General features: G+C 51.2%; 1 protein-coding gene across 2 annotated transcripts; it reads right to left on the bottom strand.

The window, feature by feature from the left end:
• Positions 1-5,509: 5,509 nt before the first annotated feature.
• On the bottom strand, positions 5,510-19,919 carry MFSD2B (major facilitator superfamily domain containing 2B). 2 transcript variants are annotated; one of them, XM_045447589.1, is made up of 14 exons: positions 17,797-19,919; positions 14,718-14,843; positions 13,468-13,592; positions 12,868-12,991; positions 12,499-12,577; positions 12,286-12,416; positions 10,043-10,133; positions 9,808-9,929; positions 9,289-9,372; positions 8,899-8,979; positions 8,559-8,668; positions 8,034-8,177; positions 7,448-7,624; positions 5,510-6,330 (listed from the first exon to the last, which is right to left on the bottom strand). In XM_045447589.1, exons 1-14 carry the CDS (start codon positions 17,887-17,889, stop codon positions 6,306-6,308), a joined length of 1,512 nt encoding a protein of 503 aa, XP_045303545.1. In that variant the 5' UTR covers positions 17,890-19,919; the 3' UTR covers positions 5,510-6,305. The 2 variants fall into 2 exon arrangements, with proteins under 2 accessions (XP_045303545.1, XP_045303544.1); XM_045447588.1 differs by lacking the exon at positions 17,797-19,919 and having other exon boundaries at positions 14,718-17,781.
• Positions 19,920-20,475: the final 556 nt, after the last annotated feature.

A 20,475-nucleotide genomic window follows, 5' to 3' on the forward strand; every position in this document is an offset into this window, starting at 1 on the left:
GATTGTTGTAATTATCATTTCCTCATTCCTTGTCTTTTTCACCACAACCACATGTACACATTGCCCTAAACAATAGTCTGTATTTCCCCTTGTTTTGGAGCTTTATACAACGGCATTATATTGCGTATAGTCTTCTGCAACTTTCACATTTATTTCTTTAATCAACATCCTGTTGGGTACTTGAGGGGAATCCTCTTTCTCTCTGTGTAGCTTACTCCTCTACAATACTCTGTCCTGCAAACTCTAGCCACTTTGGTCTCCTGAAACTCACCTTCTCAGCTCAGAGTCCTCTGGGCTCCAAATGGTGCTCTACACGGTCATCTGGGAACCCTCAAGGCAATCCCTAAGATCGCTTCATTTGTTTCCCATCTCTCAGAGATTCCTCCTTCATTGCCTCATGCCCAGTGTCTTGAAAACTTATTTCATATATGCAGACCAGTCGTTTTTAATCGCTTCAACTGAGAGGCTGGATCTGGTCTTTACTACTCCATCATGGCCAAGAGCAAGTCTTTCCACATCTTGTTCATTTATTTCTAGGTACTTTATATTTTTTGTTGCTACTGTTTAAAAATTATGTTCTATAACTGTTGCTGGAATATAAAAATGTAATTTTGTTAATTCTATGTCCAGCTACCTTGCTGTGCTCTCTTAGTCTAATAATGTATCTGTAGGTCCTTTTGGGTTTTCTAAGTAGGTAATCATATCATTTATAAATAATGACAATTTTGTTTCTTCCTTTCTAATTATTATACTGTTTTCTTACTGCACTAGCTAGATCCCCTGATGAAGTGTTGAACACAAGCATTGATAGTGACTAATCCTTCCCTTATTCCTGATTTTAAAGGGACTATTTCATCATTAACATTTTACCACTAGGTGACATATTTCACCATTAAGAATGTTTGCTATACTGGGCGCCTGGGTGGCACAGTCGGTTGGGCGTCCGACTTCAGCCAGGTCACGATCTCGCGGTCCGTGAGTTCGAGCCCCGCGTCGGGCTCTGGGCTGATGGCTCAGAGCCTGGAGCCTGTTTCCGATTCTGTGTCTCCCTCTCTCTCTGCCCCTCCCCCGTTCATGCTCTGTCTCTCTCTGTCCCAAAAATAAATAAACGTTGAAAAAAAAAAAAAAAATTTAAAGAATGTTTGCTATAGGTTTTTGGTAGATAGCCTTACTCAGGTTTAAAAATCTCTACTTGTGGTGCCTGGGTGGCTCAGTAGGTTAAGCATCTGACTCTTGATTTCGGCTCAGGTCATGATCTCATGGTTTGTGAGTTCAAGCCCTGCCTGCATCAGGCTCTGTGGTGGTAGTACAGACCCTGCCTGGGATTCTCTCTCTCTCTCTACCCCTCTCTCTGCACCCCTGTCCCCCACGCTGGCCTGTGTGTGCGTAGGCTCTCTCTGTCTCTCAAAATAAACTTCAAAAAAAATGTCCTTTTCCTCTTGGTTTGCTTAGTACTTTTATCATGAATGAATATTAGCTTTTTATTAAATGATTCTGTGTCTATTGAGATCATAATTTTTTTCCTCCTTTATTAATGTGGTAAATTTCACTGGACAGATTTTTCTTTTTTTTTTTTTTATTATTATTATTTTTTTTAATATTTATTCTTGAGAGACAGAGCATGAGTGAGGAGGGGCAGAGAGAGAGGGAGGCACAATCTGAAGCAGGCTTCAGGCTCCAAGCTGACAACACAGCGCCCAATGCAGGGCTTGAACCCACAAACTATGAGATCATGACCAGAGCCGAAGTTGGACACTTAACTGACTGAGCCACCTAGGAGCCCCTTAGTTTACTAGTATTTTGTTTCAGATTCTGGCTTCTATGTTCTGTGCTCTTTTAATCCTCTAAGGTTAGCCTGTAAATTTCCTTTCATTTTTACTTTTCTTGTCTGGTTTTGGTATTAAACTTATTCTGGCCTGATACAATGAGTTGTAGAGTTTGCCCTTTTTCTATTCCCTGGAAAAGTTTTCATAAGCTATGAAATGATCCTTCATAAAAAGTTTGATAGCACTTGGTGAAATCATTTGAATCTCGTGGTTTGGGTGTATATGTGTGTGTGAATGCTTTATAATATGTATTTCATTCCTTGAATATTTATGAGATCATTTAGGATTTCTGTTGTTTACACTCACACATGTATACACTCAGTTCTTCTATAATGCTTGTTTTGAAAACACAAATTTGTTCCAACACAATTGCTGTATTAAAGAACAATTTGAGCATAACCTGAATTTCCTTGCTTCTGCACCAGTTTTGTCCTTAAGAGACACAGAAAAATACCCAGCAGAACGAAGAAGTCCCATAGGAGTACGCAAACGCACACACATACACACCTCAAACATCTCACAAGCAGCTGTGTCACCGTGTGTGTTATGAGCTAAACCCATCCATTTCTGGGGCTACAACTTTCTATCCAGTTTCAAATAACTTCTGCCATTTGATAATAACATACAAGCTGCAACCCTTTCCTCCCATTGCTTCATCCACACTCCGTGTGCACAGGAAGGGCACAGCAGCGCGAATGGGGAAGAAAGAAAACTAAGAAGACCCCAAGTTTTTGGTTTTGGTGACCTGATAGATGCTGACATAATTTACCAAAAATGCGGGAGGTGGAACAAGCGTGGGAGGTGATGAGTTCCGCTTGAGGATGTTTTAACTGCCTGAAGAACACTCAGATGGGCTTCTGAAGTTCAGCAGAGCTCAGGGTTAAAATAGAGAGGTGTAACGGTGATAGTGATTGAGGGGCATCTGGCTGGCTCAGTCGGTTAAGCTTCCGACTGTTGCTTTCGGCTCAGGTCATGATCTCACAGTCACAAGATCAAGCCCCATGTAGGGCTCAGCACTGGGCGTAGAGCCTGCTTAAAATTCTCTCTCTTCCTCTGCCCACTGTACCCTCCCCTGCTTGTGCTCTCTCTTTTCTCTCAAAGAATAAATAAAAATAAAGGTGTTTGTGAGTGAGATCACATGGCCCTGGGAAGCCTGAGACACCTACAGAGCATCAAAGGAAGAAGAGAAGAAGCAAAGGAAAAGACAGAAAATGAAGGGCCAGAGATGGTGGAGGCTAAGGGGGAAGGTGCATCATGTAAGCCAAGGGAGGATGGAGTTTTGAAAATGAGTGGCCAGCATTTAATGGCTACCAGTCACTGAGGGTTTCCCTGGTCAGATATGATCTCACACTTAATCCTCATGGCCATCCAGAGGTAATGGCGAACACATTCCTTTCAAAAAGGAAACAGGCTCAGGTTTGTTACAGAAGTTGATGAGTCACACAAGTAAACAATACGAACCCCCATTTCCTTTTCTCTGATGCTGGAGTTGACCTTTGACAGTGCTGAGCTGCATGGTCTCCATAGGAAGGCAGAGTCCAGGTTTAAGGAGTTGAGGGGGGAATGGCAGGTGGGGACAAGGGGACAACACTACGGTGGCGGGGGGCTGGGGGAGAAGAGCAAAGCAGATTGTTTGGACAGGTGGAAGCTAAGGGAACGAGGAAAGGTGATTTTTGTCTGTTTCAGGATAAAGCTGATATAAACATTCACTTGTTCACTCAGTAGACATTTATGCATATTGAACATTTACTTCCAGGCACTGAGGATCCAGCAGGAAGAGCCAAGGTCCCTGTCCTCGTGACGTTTAACGTTTTAGTGGGGGTGGCCAGCAATAAGTAAGCAATTGATAAATACACAATTGTACATGGAGGTAGGTCTACTAAGCACAGGCAAAGCAGGGAGAGCTTAGAGAGTGCTGGAATGCAGGAACGGTCACTAGGGGAGAGCAGGAGCGCAGGAAAGGTCTCTGTCCCAGAAGTGACATTTGAGCAGCCCCTGGTCTTGTGGGTCTTGAGCAAGTGAGTGGCATGATCTCTTGGATTTAAGTGGGTTTGGAAAAGGTAGCAGAGAGGGAAGGGGTGAGTGAGATGCCTACTGTTTGTCAGCAATAGGCCCAGGGCCAGGCCTTAGTGGTGAGCAGACATCCTCTTTCTCTGAAACAGGAGGACTGGCTCTGAGGGTGGGTGTCAGAAGAGGGACAGGGACACGAGGGGAGGCCCTGTGGGCAAATGTGAGTCAAAGGATCCAGAGTAGGAATAACGGGTTGAGTCAGGAATGATAATTCTCGATGAATACAGATAATACCGTGGGATCGGAGCATAGAGTCCAAGGTGGGGATGCTGGCATTTGGTTTCAGAGGGGGAGAGGTCCTCCTGGTACCAAAGTCTGGGCATCAGCTGTTCCTCCAACAAATGTTTCCAGCACTGGCTGTCTCCACAAGCTTTAGAGTCAGGCCCACTTAGGTTCAAGGCCATTTTTGCCACCAACTGACCTTAGGCAAGTTACTTAATCCCAGCCTGTTTCCTCACCTGAGAATGAGAATAATAGTACCCACTTCGTAGCACTGCTGTGAGGGAGAAATGGAATAATACATTTTGGGCAGCCCCTGGTCATCTAACCCCTGACCCCAGAGGTGGCCCCCTGCAGCTGTATTTGGACAGTACAGTTCTGCTTGAGGCTGCACTCCTGGGAAACAGGTAACAGAATTCGGCACAAGCTTCTGATCCTACTTGAATTGCCCATCTTTCCAAAGCATGGCATGATAACATGGGAGAAATTTTACCTTGGCTTCTGTCTTAGCAGGTACTGTTTCCCACAGCCAGTGATTTTCCATTGTTGAGAAACTGGTTGTGTGTGTGTGTGTGTGTGTGTGTGTGTCCGCGTGCAGCCAGGGGTGAGCAGAGCTTCCTGGCAGCCCCTTAGGCAGATGGCCAACGAAGAGAAGCTGAACCCAGCTCTTTCCCTGATGCTCTGTGACCTCAATGATCACCTACCCATGTCAGTGTCACAAGCAAGGGCAGAGAGTTCAGGCATCATATAGACCAGGTCGCACTGTGTACTCTCACTCTGAGGTCAGGTTCCTTCTCGGGCTACAACGTTTGTGGAAGAAGCAAGGTGTTTCATACTTTGAGGGGCAGACCGTCCCTGAATGTGAGTCTGAGCTCCGGCAGTGTTAGGGGTGACTCTGGAACCTAAGAGGCAGTCAAAGCTCTAAAGAGGAAGTGGAAGGGGGCCTACCCCTGCTCTGTGGGCTTGGGAAAGCTGACCCCATGGAGGGGACAGAGCAGGGGGCTGGGGAGAAATGCAGGGGGCAAGTCTGCACCTCCTGGTCACCTCTTTAGGTGTCTGGGCTTTTCAAGGAGTTGCTGGGGCATCAGAACCCCCATGGGTTCCCCAACACCTCTGCAGCCCCCCCCCGCCCCGCCCATCCCCAGCCCACACAAGCCACTGTGGACTGCTACCCTGACTACTCTAGAGTATCAACTTTTTATCTCCTCCAAAGCAAAGGAGGAACCCATGCCCCACGTGGCATCTCTGGCCTGAGGAAATGTAGAATCAGGGATATACGGCTGAGGACACACAGCCAGGGGCAGTGACGTCAGGCACCCTCCCCCTTCCCTCCTTGGGCAGTGGTTTCCCAGGAGGTGGGATGAGAGGGCTGGCCACAGTCATATTTTACAGAATCAATAGAAGATAAACCTTTTAATTTTTTTTTTTTTTTTGAAAAAATAAACCTCAGTGGATCTTTCTTCCTCAAAGATATGGCCTTTAGAAAACTGTGGTCCCTGTGCTTTTTATAAGATACCATTTCAAAAAAATATTTCCACAAAAAGAACTTTTGTTCATAAAAATGATTGATCTTTGATGGCTCCATATCGGCCTGTGTCCATTTCCAGAAACAGTGTTATCTGAACAAAAGAGAAAGGCTTGAGAAACGCCTCTGGCAACCTGCTCAGTCTCCTCACCCCACCGCTGTCCCCATGTGCTCCCTCTGGGGTCTGTTGGCCTCAGTGCATCTGTCTGTGTCTCTTTTCGTGACATCCCCAGCATGTCCATCTGTCCCCACTCTGCCCATTCGTGCGATGTCTGTCAGCCTCTCTCTCCGATGTCTACTGGAGTATTAGGAGGAACAAGAGGTCTGTGTGTCTGTCCTGTTGGGTGAGCAGGTTGTGGGCTTCCTTTTTCCAGGAATAGCTGCTATTGGGATGCTTTCCAGGTCAAGGTTACCTGGAGCTGGGTGGTCAGGGGCACAGGCCTATCTGACCTGGTCTGTGGTCAACAGGCAAGAAATGACGGCTGAGGGAACTGGAGACCAGGCTGGTCCCTTCAGGAGATGTCACTGAAGACTCCATATCCCAGGGGAAAAGATGGGTCGCATGTAACCTCCGAAGTAAGTGTGCTAAGGGGCCGAGAAGAAAGAGGAACGTCGAGCCCAGAAGATGCTGGCTCCTGCTGTTCCAGCCCACGCAAGCTCAGACTTCAAGCAAGGGTGTAGCTGGTCCGCCTGTAAAAGGAAAAGGGGCCAAAGAGAAAGATGAGGGTGGAAGGGGACTCTGTCCTGCCATAGACCCCACGCCCGATGGAAGTGGCGGGTCCCTGCCGTCCTAGCAACTCCTCCCCTTCACAGCCCCTTGGGAAAAGCTACAGCCCTTGTTTCCCCAACTCCCCCCAGCAATTCCCCATGTGCATGTCACTCCAAGTGTGACATGTGATCTCAGTGTTACTCAGCCCAAGTCTGAGCCGTCCACGCTGAGAATGAGGGATGGATGACAATGCCACTTCCTGCCAATCCTGTACAGTCCTCTGTATGCACACGTGCTCAAAGTTCTGAGTGTGTGAGCATCTCCAAAAATGCGGCCACGTGCTCGTGAAAGCCACTGGGCCAGACGTGTTGACGCTGCAGCACCAGCTTGGCCTTGGCCCCTGTGCTGGGCTTGGTACACGGAAGTGAATAAAACACAGCCCTAGCCGTCCAGATCCCCCACAGTCCACTGGGAAGGCCAGCCAGTGGGTATCTCATCCCTGTGCGGAGGGATCAGTGCTTGGAAGTGGGAAGGACAAGGCTCAGGGAGTGGCTCAGCACAACCTGTGGGGGAAAGAGTAGAAGACAACCCAGCTTTCAGCTCCCAGGCTAGAGGATGGTGCCATCACAGGAGGAGGAGCCTAATGGGGGAAGAAGATGAGTTCGGGCAGTTGGGGGCTCATCAAAACTGACTCCACGCTGGTGGGACATCAGGAGGAGATGTGCAAATCAGAGCCCGCCATGTGGTTCCGGAACTTGAAGGAAGTCCGGGGGGCAGGGGCAGCTTTAGGAGTCACCGGGCACAAGAGGTGCTTGAGATCAAGCAAGTGGATGAGGTGAGGGGGGCAGGGGCCGAGAAGGGAGCCCTTCCACACCACCCTCCGACAGGTAATCGAGGGAGGGAGACTGAGAAGGGATGAGCACAGCAGCTGAAGAAAATCCAGGAGAAGATGGCATCACCAAAGCTAAGTGCAGAGTCTGCAGAAGCAGGAGTGCCCAACCGTGTACGTGTCTCAGGGCACCTGCCGACCGGTCAACCTCACACCAGTGGATGTTTGTGCTTCCCTGCCGTGTGTACCCGTGTGCATGGGGTGCCCACCTTTGAAGGCTCAGCCGGCGGGAGGAGTTCTGGCTGGGCACCTTTGGAGTGGGGCTGACCATGAGGATGCACAGACCGGTGAGGATCATGCAGGTGGGCACGGCGCCGATGAGGACCTTGAGGGTCACCACCACCTGCTCCGCCTGCTTGCAGGCTCCTGCCTCATACCCCGCAAACCTGGAGACACAGCATCCCACGCATCCAGCTCAGATCTCACGGAGCCCGGCTCCCTGCAGGAGGGGTCCCAGATACCCCACCCCCACACTACCCTGAAATTTGGATTCACTTCCTGGCCAGATCAGCCTGATCATGGCAGAAGGGAGAGTTGAGAGAATGGGCTGGCCAGGGAGGAGCTCAGACAAAACTAAGAATGTGGGGTACAGCCCCCAAGAAAGACCCCTCTCAGTCATGTGCACAGGACAACCTGAGGCAGGTGGCTCCCCTACACTCTCTAAAGAGCGGAGCTTGGGTCCCTGACTCATGGGTGTCCCCTGGCCCATTAGGGTGGAGAACTCTGCCCTCTTCCTCCCACTCCAGTGGAAGTTAGTCTTTTGTGCCTCTAGCACAGTCCAGCCCTGGGACTCACTCCAGACTGAGAGTGGAGATGCCCAGGGCGCCTGCGCCAGAAAGCTTGGAGAAGAAGACATAGGATGAGTAGAAGATGGTCTCCAGGCCTGGGCCGTGCTGATGCTGCAGCTGGAAGTCATCCACCACATCTGGAAGCATGGACCTGGGGGAAGGGGCTGCAGAATTACCCCTTTTGTCCCCTTGGTAGCCATCAACCCGAGAGCTTTCCGGGGACAGAGACCAAATCGGATCCATCCTTGGGTTCCTGCTGCCCAGGACCAGGAGTGGCCCACAGGGAGCCAGGCAATATGTGTGCTTGCGTTTCCTCCCTTCCCCCAACGCAGCTGCCCACCGTTCCTGCTGTCTGGTGCTCTTTCAGGAGAGCTCCAGCGACTGAGCTGGTGGCCTCCGTCTCCTGCAGGTGGGAGGGCCCTACCCAGCACAGGGTGGGCACGGGGGGCCTGGGACAACAGGTGGATGTGAAAGAGGACATACCCATGAGGAAGGACATGATGCTCCCACCCCTCCCCCTCACCCAGCCTACCAGGGTAGCAGCAAGGACACAGAAATGCTCATGCCAGATACAAAGGCCACCACATATGCCACAGGTGCTGTGGGCACAGCAGCCAACAGGATTGCAAAAGGCACCATCACCTGGGGGGATAGATACACTAGCTGATCCCTCCACCTGCCCCAGACTTGCTCTTTCAGTCCCACATTCACCCGTCTTTACAAATGACCCTGCACCTGGTCCTTTGCTAGGGATGGAAGACAAATATAGATCAGCCCTGCCAGCTCCCAGGAGGCCGAGGCTCCAAGGCCACTTCCCTGACCCCACCACCTTCCCTGAAGGCACCTCGGCCCTTGCTTCCTGCCTCACTCACACAGATCCCAAAGGCCGATGTCTTCTTCCCAAATCGCTGTAGAACCCATTCCCACAGCGGCGTGCTCAGCACAGCTGAGACCTGTGAACAGACAGAATCATCCCAGTCTGGGCCGTGCTGCCAATGTCTTTACCCACCCAGGTTCCAGAAGCCCTGGCTTTTAGGTGGGATGCTCGAACTCCACTTTGCCCCCAGATTGGAACCAGTGGCTATGAACTTTATGACCCCAGACCCAATCCCACCCTCTGCTGGAGCGCAGGTGACTAAGATCGCAGCAGAGTCCAGAATGTTGACCAGAATTCCGGCTATGCCATGTCTTGTCAAGGACCACATAGTTCCCCAACCTAGGCCCCTGACTGACCTTGCCTCTGCCACCTCAGGACCACTCACCAGGATGGTTAGCACCACGCCCTGGACATGATCATGTAGCCGGGAGGCATGTGTGCAGAACAGGACCAGGTAGCTCTGCTCCACCTGAGGAGACCAACAGGAAGTAGGCTTGCATAGGGAATGGCAGGAACTCAGAAGTCAAGGGCAAGGCCTAGGTCTCAAGTCTGGCCTCTTCTTTGGGACCTTGAATACGGGTTGCTGCTGCCATCATGCAATCCCCTCCCCCACAGAGGACACTTAGCCCTGACACAGGGATGAATAACCATTCCTAGTCCCGCCTCACTCTTCCCTGGCTAGTGGACCTCACCACGCAGATTCTGTCAGCTTCCTAGCATCGGGGCCCTGACCCTCCCAGCCCCACAAGCTCTGTCCAGGTCTCTCTCCTCCTTGCACCAAACTCCCTAGGCCCCGTGCCAGCCACCATTTCTCCCTATTAAAGCCCAACTCTGGTTGGTGGAGCCGGGAGACCAAAGCCGAACATACACAGGGCAGTATGGCTAGAGCCAAGGCCAGAGGTACCTGAATGGCTGCTGAGATGAACAGGAAGGAGATGACCAGCTTCAGGTAAGGTGGGTGCCGGGCAGTGAGCACCAGCCCAGCCAGGAAGCTAGGGCCTGGGCCTGAGGCTGGGACGGAGGAGGCTGTGACACAGGAAAGTGACACTTGGGCTTGGCAGAGTTCAAAACCAAAACCCACGCCCCAGAGGAGTCCTGTCCCTGCTTCTGCTTCCCACACTCTGACTGCACTCCCTTACCTGGTCGCTCCTTCACCCCTAGGCAGAGCAAACTACTGCACACAGGATAGGTCACAGCAACCACAGCGGAGGCAATGGAGTAGAGACGAGTCTATGGGACAGGACAGAACTGGGGTGGAGGTGATGTCTCCCACCTACGGAAGAGGGGACACCCCGATGGGGGCAGAGGGACCCTCAGCCCAAGCCCAAGGATGCTGGGTGCCCCTCCTCCCAATCACCACAGCAGGAGATGGAGATCTCAGGGCCCAGAATGGTTCTTCTGCTGCGCCTGTGGCTCCTGCATGAATAGGAGGGCATCCATGCCACCAAGGGTCTGAGCTCTTCCTCTCTCCTTCTCTCTCATTTTTTAAGGCACAGATTTATTGCTGGGACTTCTGCAAGCTAGACCCTGAGGTTACAGTGGTGAATAAGTGACTCCTGCTTCGAGTGTGGAAGACTCATGAGCCAACAGTTACAATATAGTGTGACTCACAATGACACAGACAAATGTCAACAACAGAAACGGTGCTCCCTGTCACCCAGGGGAAGATATACAAGTAATAAAATATATGTAGACATGCACAGGAGTAACAGTCACCTGCTACAGGAAAAGGTTGCCTCTGGGGAAGGGAAGAAAGAAGGAGGCAGGCCTGGGTGGGCTCAGCACAGTTGCACAGGACCTCACATTCAGGACGGTGCTGGGGTAGGCGTTAATGCTCTGCTGTCACCGTCTTGAAATGCTTGATCATTTTATCTATGAATTCGTGTTTTGTGAGTGAAGTCTGATGGGACGGTACAGCGTGACGTGACGTACCTGAAGCTTTGTGCTTTGGCTCACATGAGGCTCCACCTCCTGGGGGTGGGGTCTCAGCCTCCTGCTTCCCATTCCTTTGCACTTTAGGCCAGGCCAACCCAAGGCCCCTGTCATCCGCACCCAGAGAGTGACCTGGTACCTTTGGGGAGGGGGCCTGTGGAGGCCTGAGTGGGGGGTGAACATGCATGTGGGTGGAGTCAGTCTGGGAGGGGCAAGGCCACCACCTCTGACCCTCAGCTGGCAGCGTCATGATGAGCCTGAGGGCAACTTGGTGGGGCCCCTCATGCACCTGGACCCAAACAATCCCTCGGTTAGGGCGGTGGGCCATGGGAAGGACAGACTGACTTCCCTGCTGTCTCTGGAGCCCCCTGTTTTCATTTTGCACTGTAAAAGGCAAATTTCGTAGCTGGCCCTGCAGATGTGTCTGGGGATGGAAACATGGGACTTCATTGTCATGTCTCTTCAGTGGGCGCTGGGCCAAGATGTGCTACTATTCTCCTCCCATTGATTCTCAAGCCCGGGTGGGGGGCAGAATCCCCTGGAGGGCTTGTTCAAATATGGACTGCGGGCCTCCTCCCAAAATTTGTAAATTGGGGTGGGGCCCAAGATTTGCCTTTCTAACAAGTTTCCAGGTGCTGCTGCTGCTGCTGTCCAGGGACCGCACTTTGAGAACCAGAGCTGTATAATTTTTTTTGCTAAATCTGACGTATTTATTAAACGAGCTGGCAAACAAGAAAGATGCAGAGAAAAGCAAACCCGGGGAGGAGCAACCTGTGCCAGGACCTGAAGATGAGGGCCACCCATGCTGGAACTCCTTTACAATGGCCACCTGACTGTGCTGGGGGAAGGGCTGGAGGCTGGGGTGCCCGTGTGGGAAGCTGTTGCAATACTGGGGTGACCAGGGAGATGTTGGTGTGTGGGCCAGGCTGGAGCAGTTGGGGATGCAAGGTCATGACCTGATTCCAGATCTGCGGCCTAAAACACGGAGAGGAGTTGGTAATGGGCTGGAGCGGGGGTAACGATTGAAGAGAGAGGACTAAATGATGGCTCCTGGGGTTCTGCTGGATAATGGTATCACTTGCTCAAGGGAAAAGTCGCTGAACTCGATGGATGAAATAGATGCATGTCCCTTAGTTGCTGAAGAGAGATCTGGTTTGCAGGGAGAAGAAGGGGGACTGCTCCCAGGTCTCCCTTGTCCTTGCACACTGGGGGTGAGGCTGGGGGTGGGGGCCACCTAGTCAGGGCTGAGTGGGACAGGCCACAGGAGACGCTTCCTCCCAAGCTCTGCAGGGACGTCAGACCCTCTCCCCTGCCCCTCCCTGCCTGTGGTCCCTCTCCACCCCTCTCCCCTCCTGCTGGTCTGCTTTAGAGGGAGGCAGGACGCCGAGTCCCGCCGGAGGAGCGGGAGGGAGCGAGAAGCGAGCGAGGACAGGGTGGCCTGGGCACTCACCGTGTCGGGAGAGACGGCGACCGGTCCCGGGAGCGCGGCGTCCTCGCACCTGTGCGGCCCGTGGGCGCCCGACACGATGAGGCCGTGGACGGCGGCCCCCATCAACGTCCCCGCCATCTCCATGGTCATCCCTGAGGCAGAGCGGCGCCAGGTGACCGGCGCTGGCGGGCCCGGGGGCGGCGGCCTCCCGCCCGATCCCACGCCCGCACTCACGGTACGCGGTGGCCGAGTCCCGCTCCTTCGGGCAGGGGGTCAGGAGCATGGTGAGCGCCGCGTAGGGCACCTGGAAGAACTGGGAGCCCAGGCCGGGCTCAGGCTGGCCCCCGCGGCCCAGACGCAGCTTCTGGGGGCCAGGGACCACAGCCCCCAGGCCCAAGCCGGTCCCTGCAGCAGGCTGGCACGGCCAGGCTGATCCCCTGTAGCCCAGAGGATGGGGCGTAGGGCCGGAGCGGTGAGCAGGTGCCGGCAGTGGGGCCCTCCAGGACACCTACCCTCTCCCCTCCACACAGACTTCACAGTGGCCAATGGCCCTCTCTGGGGTTCCCGGAGTCCAGGCCCCAGGCAGGGGAGCCACTTGCTTACCGTGGCCAGGGCCTGGAACAGGGAGTGGAAGGTGGTGTACCAGAGGCCCCGCAAGCTGGTGAAGGGGGGCAGGAACCACAGGAGGAAGTAGGCCGTGGTGATGAAGGGTGTACAGCCCAGCACCCTGTGGAAGCACAGCCGAGGTAGGGCACCAGGACAGGGAGACTCTAAGGGCAAACCTGGAACCACCACACCCCTCTGGGCAGAAATCCTCCGTCCCCAAGAGGAGCCCTGGGCTGGGGCTCTCAGGGTGGTGGGGGGGGGGGGGAGGTGGCGGTAGCCTGCAGCGTGGGGCCATTCACTGCAGAACTCTGGGCACTTGGGGCCTCCACTTGCCCATTCTCTGCATCCAGGCTTTCCAAGGCCTCCAGCCCACCCTGGCCACAAGTAGACCCCTAGATCCGGCCTGGAAGCCTTGGAGGCTTTGTCCAGCCCTGCACCACCTGGTGAGGGAAAGCCCTAGGAATATCTCTGAACTCCTGCATGGCTCAGCCCGACCTACTTGGGTACCAGCACCTATTACTGTCCTGTCCTCTAACCATACACTGGCTTTCCACGGGGGCTGGGAGCCAGGATCTGTGGGGCTGTGGGGCCGCTCACCAAGGCATGAGTCGTCCAGACCCTGTCCTCCTACTTCTGTTGATGAAGAACCCAGCCACAGGGTCAGCAGCTGCCCCAGACACCTTTCCTCCAAACAGGACAAGTGACACCTGGGCAGCAGGGATCTGAAAAGCACAGGTCGGGGGGGATAGCCAAGGACCCGCAGCGTCAGAGAGGGGTGTCTGGGCCTGCCCACCTGCCAGGAGAAAGTGCTGGTGACCTGGCAGGGGGCAGAACTGTGGTGTGAAGGTCTATTTGGTCTCTTTCCAGAGACACAAATCCAGAAGGCTCTAAGGGCACGCCTGCACTAGTGAAGAGAGGAGCCGGGGGAGGAGCTGACAGGCACACACTGGCACATTCCCGTTATCACTCATGCCCAGCCACTTCTGGAGGAGGCTTGGGGGCCCTCATCTGAGGTGGCTCAGTGCAAGAAGGGTGACAGAGGTAGGCTTTTTGTTTCACAATGTAAATGTTTTATTCGTTTTTCTGATTACATAAATGACACACTTGTTATAAAAACATTCAAACAGTACAGAAAAATACGAGCAAAGCTCATCTGAAATCCCCCCATCCTGAGACAACTGCCAGAGCATTTTGGTGATCACCTTTTCAGGCATTTATTCATGTGCATTCAGAATTTATAATTTTACCTAAATGAGATCGTATCAGTGTCATTAAAAAAAAATCATAGGTACTACATTAGAAATCTTTTTTCTGCTTCCCCTCTGTCCTCCATCCACCATTCCCTCCTATAACCAACATTAACAGCCTATAGATATCCTTCTGTAATTTATTTTCTCCATGCTTGTATTTTAACCATATATAGTCACATACACATACTCATGTACCTACATACATGGGGCGTGTCTTTGTTTTGGTAAAATGGGATCAATTTGTATCCTGTTCTCTCAAAGTAACTTCTGTCACTTGAGGGTCATTACGGAAATCCCTCCAAGTCAACTGGTATGGATCTAGCTCATTCTTTTGAATGGCTACAGAATAGTCCATTATGTGGATATTGCACAACTTATTATACAACTACTTCTGTACTGTTGGGCATTCATATTGTTTCCTGATTTTTCACTACAAAAAGCCTGCAGTAAACATCCTCGAGGAGGTTGCCCTCAAAGGCACTTGGCTTCCTGTCAGGTTGGGGACAGAAATGCCATCTGCCAAGTGAAGTACAGGTAGGGGTGGAAGAAGTGGGTACCAAGGAAGATGGGGGGCCCTGTGCTGCTGTCCACACTCACCTGTGCCACATCAAGCAGGAAGAGTTGCAGGTAAAAGGCAGTGGCACTGGAGGCCACCTGGTTGGGGATCCCACCAATGCCATAGCACACCTTGGTACAGAATGAGAGGTGACCAGCTCTGCTGTCCTGGGGAGAGACGCAGGAGCTAAGCCCCCTACCTGCGCGTGTGTGCGCGTGCGCGCGCGCACACACACACACACACACACACACACACACACACACATGCAGAGTTCCCCACACCCTCCTGACCTCCATAAGCATCCTGAGGTCCCTATGTCTGGAGGGCTTTTCCAGTAACCTGTCAGTCCTGATTTGCCCTAAATCATCTTAAAAGGAAGTGAGGCAAAGAGGAGGAAAAAAAAGTCCTAAACCATGACCTCTCAAAGATTCCACAGTGGAAGTTCTTCCTTACACTTCCCTCTCCGTGCTTACTGCTACAGTCTGTTTTACTTTGAGTCAGCAAGCCAGAGGGAACTGGGGGGGGTCAGGAGGCCCCCAACTTTGCCACCAACTCCCTGTGTGACCTTGAATAGATCACTGAATCTAAGCCTCGTCTGTCAAATGGAACATTCCTGCCAACTTCAAGAGTTGTTTTGATGCGCAAATGAAGTCGAGTGTTATTTGCTCCAGGAGCGGAGTTTAATGTTCAGGATTTCTGCCAGCGCTGAACCACTGGCAGCCTGAAATCAGCCGTGGTGAATTTATACCACAGATACCAGCAAACACTACAGATCAGAGGTGCTTTCTTTATTTTCCTGGGGAGACTGTTTCCCAGCCCATCACTGAGATAAAGCAATGTGTGCGTATCTCACAAGCCCTAAGCTATCCAGTGAACTCCAGACTGGAATATTCGACTGCCTACTCAGCCCCACATGGTTGCCTACCCGGCATTTCAGCTAAGCATGGTCAAAACACAACTCCTGATTTCCACCCATTGTCCAACCCAACTCCTAACCCTATTGTCCCCATTGCATTAAACGGCCTCCATGCCCACTCAGCAGATCAAGCCACAAACCTAGGAGCCCTTGATTTCTCTTTCCCAATCCCCCCACCAAATCGATCAGTGGCCTCCTAAATGGCTTCCCTGTTTCTGCTCTCGTTCCCTACTGTCCACTCCCTATCCAGCCGTGTAACATAAATTTGATCGTGTCTCATCTCTGCTTAAAACTGTCCAACAGCTTGCCATTGCAGTTTGAATAAAATTCCGCATCCTTCCCATGGGGCCTACAGGAATCCACAGTCAGCCCCTCCCCCCATTCCCACCTCACTTCAACAGCTCTCCTCAACCATGGTGGCTTCCTTGCTATTCTTCAAAATGACCATGACCATTGCTGCCTCAGGGCCTTTGCAGTTCCTGTTCCTTCTGTCTACAAGGCTTTTCCTCTGAGTTTTTGCAGAGCTGACTCCTTGCCATTCAAGTCTAAGCCTGAATGTCATCTCAGAGAAGCCTTCCCTGACTACCCATGTCTCTCTCTCTCAATTATACTATCTGATATGTTCTCATTTATTTCCTGCCTCTCCCCAGAAGAATATAAACTCTCTGAAAGCATGCACTATAATTTTTTATTCACCACCATGTCCCCAGTACCTACAGCAATATTTGGCATATGCTCAGTATAGATATGCTGAAGAAATAAATGCCATGAAGACACAATGTAAAAGGCTGTTTCTCCAAAACATGCTGGGAATCCTTCCTTTTCATCCTTTGAAAATCCTGGGGACATCCTGGGGACATAAGGGGGAGTGGAGGGGACTATGACTTTACCCATTTTAGTATCTTGCGGGAAACCCCAAATGAGCCCTTCTGAAGGGAAGTTCTTGCTAGATAAGGGTTTATCATATCCTTTGCACACTCTTCCTGTTCTCAGAAGAGAACCACACACAGGGCAAAATGTGATGTCCTTTTCTGACATTGGTGTGAACATTATTTCAACTTCCAGAAAATTTTATTAACAGGCAGAATCCAACTTGATAGCCCCACTTCACCCCATGGGACTCTTGTTTCCCCCTAAACACTCCTAGCAAGCTTCTGTCACATAGAAGTCACTTGAAAGAGAAATTCCAGCTGAAACTCTCTTGGAACCTTGAGGATGACAGTTTCACCCGCTTAAATCACAAGCCTTTCACAGTTAACGGAGCACCGGTTTTGGTGCTAGACTAACTTGGATTCAAATTCTGTCTGCCACTTCTAGGGCAAGGTACTGAAACGTGGCTGGGCTTCACTTCCTCATGTGTAAAACGGGGTAAAAAATACACCTCGGAGGGTTGTTAGGAGAATGTAAGCCTGGCACTTCAGTTTTCCCTCTTGCCATTAATCTCACCCCGAACTTTCCTGGGAAATGAGGGTCCCCAGGGGGACTCCTTATCTCACTTTCTTTCTTAGGGGCCACAAATCCTTTGCTCTGAGGCGTCTGAGAGGAAGAACTGAGGCAACAAAGGGAAACCAGGTGAAGCGGCGCCACGACGGACCACTGCGCGCGGAGCAAGCAACGGACCTGTGCGTCCAGCGGCGAGCTCAGAGGTCCTAACCCCTCTCCAACACGGCCGGGCAGGCGCCCCGCCCCGGCCACGCAGGAGATGAGGAAAGACGAGGACACCCCTGCCTTCCCACCTGACCTCTACCCTCACTGGGAAGCCGGCTGCCAGGAAGTCATCTCTGGGGGGCGAGGGCCCAAGAGAGCCTGGTGCCAGGTTTTGAGAGGCTGGCTGAGCCTGCACCCTGTGCCAGGAGCCTGGGGTGAGGGGCAGCCCCGCACACATACCTGAAAGTCCCACCTGCCCGGGGTACAGGGGCGCCCTGGGAAGACCCGGGGTGTGGTGGACAAGAGCCCTAGATTGGGAATCGGGAGCCCAGAGACCCGCCCTGGTCCCGCCAGCCTGGCTAAGACGCACCCAGCGGGTTACTTCACTCGTCCAGGACTCGCTAGCATCTGGCCTCTCGTCTCTCAGCGGTCCGAGTCCACCAAGGGGGTGGGGGTGGGGGTCGGAAATCTGGAGCCCCGGGCCGGGGCCCCGCGCCCCTTCCCTCCGCCTCCCTCGCGCAGCCCCAGCTCCCCACTCGCCCTCGCCCCGCGCTCACCGAGCCGCGCTCCGAGGTGCGCGCTTCCGGCGGCGGCGGCGGCGGCGGCGCCTGGACGGCCGGGGCCCGGGGCGCTCCGGGAGACGAGGCCATGGCGCGCGGCAGCTCCGCCCGCGGCCGCTGCCCTGCGGCGTTATCGGCCGGCCCGCGCCCCGGGCCCCGCGGGGAGGGCGGCCCCGGGGCCGAGTGGGCGCGGCGCGGCGAGGGGCGGGCGGCGCGCGGGGCGGCGGGAAGCCGCGAAGTGCTGTTTCGTTTCCACAAAGGCGAAGTGCCTTGAGCCCAAATTCGCAGTGGGAGCGGGGGTGGGGTGGACGGGCGGCCGGGAAGTCCCTCGGGACCGCTTTCCTCGGGGAAGGTCCCGTGGAAAGAGAGAGAGAGAGGGAGAGACGGACAGCCAGCGGCGGTTCGCGCTACACCCCTGCTAAATCCTGGCGGTGAAAGTCGCCAGATGAATTTATTTGGAAAACGAAGCTATAGAATGGACTTGTTTAGACTAAGATTGTGGCCCAGAGGCTTCCAACCGGTCAAGTTTAATACAAGATGCCTGAAACACACGCTGTCCAGCCTCACACAGATGGGATAGTATAGCCATGTAGCTAAGTTCTGGCCGGTGGATGGCTGGAAAGCAGCGTTCCAGAAAAGTCCTTACGAGAGAAGGGGTCACATCACACACTGACTTCAGTGTGTGAAGTCAGTAAAAACGCACCACGGACGTAAGCGTAAAGGCTAAAAGTATACACCACCTCGAAGAAAACAGGAGCAAATCTACACAACCTTGGGTTAGACAGCTGTTCCTTAGGACACCACAAGCTGGACCATATCTAGATGAGCAACTGTGCTGCAAACAATCCAACGAAGTGAAAAGACAACCCACTGAATGGGAGAAATATCCCCAAATCATAAGGGCTGGTACTGGAATATATAAAGAACACTTACAACTTAACAATAAAACACTTAAAAATGGGCAAAAGATTTCAAGAGGTACTTTTCAATAGACAAAAAATAAGCACGTGAAAAGATGCTTATGTCATTAGGGAAAACCCAAACTACAAGATCCCACAGCACTGGATGGCTAGGAATAAAAAGACCCAACAATAACAAGCACTGGGGAGGACGTGGAGAAATCACACATTGCTTGTGGGCATGTAAACTGGTGCAGGTGCTATAGAAAATGTTGGCAATTCTTCAAAAAGTTAAACATGGAATTAGCATATGCCCCAGCAATTCTTCCTGAGTATATACCCTAGAAAAAAACATGCTCACACAAAAATTTGAACACAAATATTCATATCAAGATTTAAAATAACCAAAAAGTGAAAACCCAAATGTCCCTTAACTGATGGATAAATAAAATGTGGTAGGTGTATCCATACAGTGGGCTATTTATTACTCCACAATAAAGAGGACATGGATGAACCTTGGAAACATTAAGTGAAAAGATACGAAGACCATATACTGTATGATTCCATGTATACAAAATGTCCAGAACAGGTACATCAACAGAGTGCAGAACTGAGGGTAGTGAGTACAGGGTTTCTTCTAGAATGAAAACACTAGACAGAATGAAAACACTCTAAAATCAGATTGCGGTGATCCTGTGGCTATACTAAAAGCCACCGAATTGTACAATTTAATTGGGTTAATGGTAAGGTAGATTACGTCCCAATAAAGCTATTGTTTGCTTTGCTTTTGTTTTTAAAGGGAAAGGGGTGTGCTTCTTCCCACAGGATGAAATGCAAATGTGGTGACTGGTGCTAGGACAGTCATCTTGAGACATGGAGGTCAGTGATGGTATGCGGAGACAAACAACACGAGTCTGACCTTTCATGAAATGGTTCTACCAGCCCTGAATTGCTTCTATCCAAATTTTGCGTGGAAATGAGTAATATTTTATTTTGCAAGCTACTATGAGTTTAGATTTTCTGTCATGGCTAAATACAATCCTAAAGTATGCGCCATCCGGTCTAAAGCAAGCCATTCCATTTCCAATGCCTCAATTCTTTTTGAGGTATAACTGACATAGAACAGTATACTAGTTTCAGGTGTACAAAGTAGTGATTATTTCCTTATACTGCAAAATATGCCTAAATTCTTTAACCTACAAAATGGGTACCTTCTCTTTCCTTGATTGCAGCCTTATCAACAGTGGAAGGATTAGATGATACATGTGCTAAATATTTAATTCTTTGGAAACTAAAACTCAAGCTGAAATTTCTTTGAATAATCTACCTTTACATACATCATTTTATTTGCGTTTTTAGGCCTGGGAACACTTCATTCCCAATATTTGTACTCTGCAGCACATACTACCACAGTTTTAATTTTGAGAGAAAAGTAAAAAAAAAAAAAAAAAAAAAAAAAAAAAAAAAAAAAGCCCTGCATCTTTTTTTTTTACCCAGAAATATAATTAAAATACAAGGCATTTGTCCCTAACAGCTATTGTTCCTAAAATGATGTTCCTAATATAAATTTTTAAAGACAAATATGTTAGACTTCAAGAGATAAAACAGCAGGAGTACAATAACCAAGAAGCCTGCCTTTTAATTAAATAAAACTAAACACTGAGTCACTTAAAAATATCTGAAAGGATGAACACCAAAGTGTTATTAGAGGTTATGTTTGAAAGGTGAAATAGGTGATTTAAAGATCATTTCAGCATATCTGCATTTTCTAATTTTC

The sequence above is a fragment of the Leopardus geoffroyi genome, chromosome A3 (assembly GCF_018350155.1).
Source record: "Leopardus geoffroyi isolate Oge1 chromosome A3, O.geoffroyi_Oge1_pat1.0, whole genome shotgun sequence".
NCBI lineage: Eukaryota > Metazoa > Chordata > Mammalia > Carnivora > Felidae > Leopardus > Leopardus geoffroyi.

Bases quoted from the DNA above. Each gene is read 5' to 3' on its own strand.
- MFSD2B (XM_045447588.1), bottom strand. From the start codon at position 14,978: ATGCTTATGGAGGTCAGGAGGGTGTGGGGAACTCTGCATGTGTGTGTG. The intron at 8,980-9,288 runs GTGAGTGGTCCT...GTCTGTTCACAG, and splicing joins GCGTGGTGCTAACCATCCTG to GTCTCAGCTGTGCTGAGCAC. The intron at 7,625-8,033 runs GTGAGTCCCAGG...CTGTGTCTCCAG, and splicing joins ATCTCCACTCTCAGTCTGGA to GTTTGCGGGGTATGAGGCAG.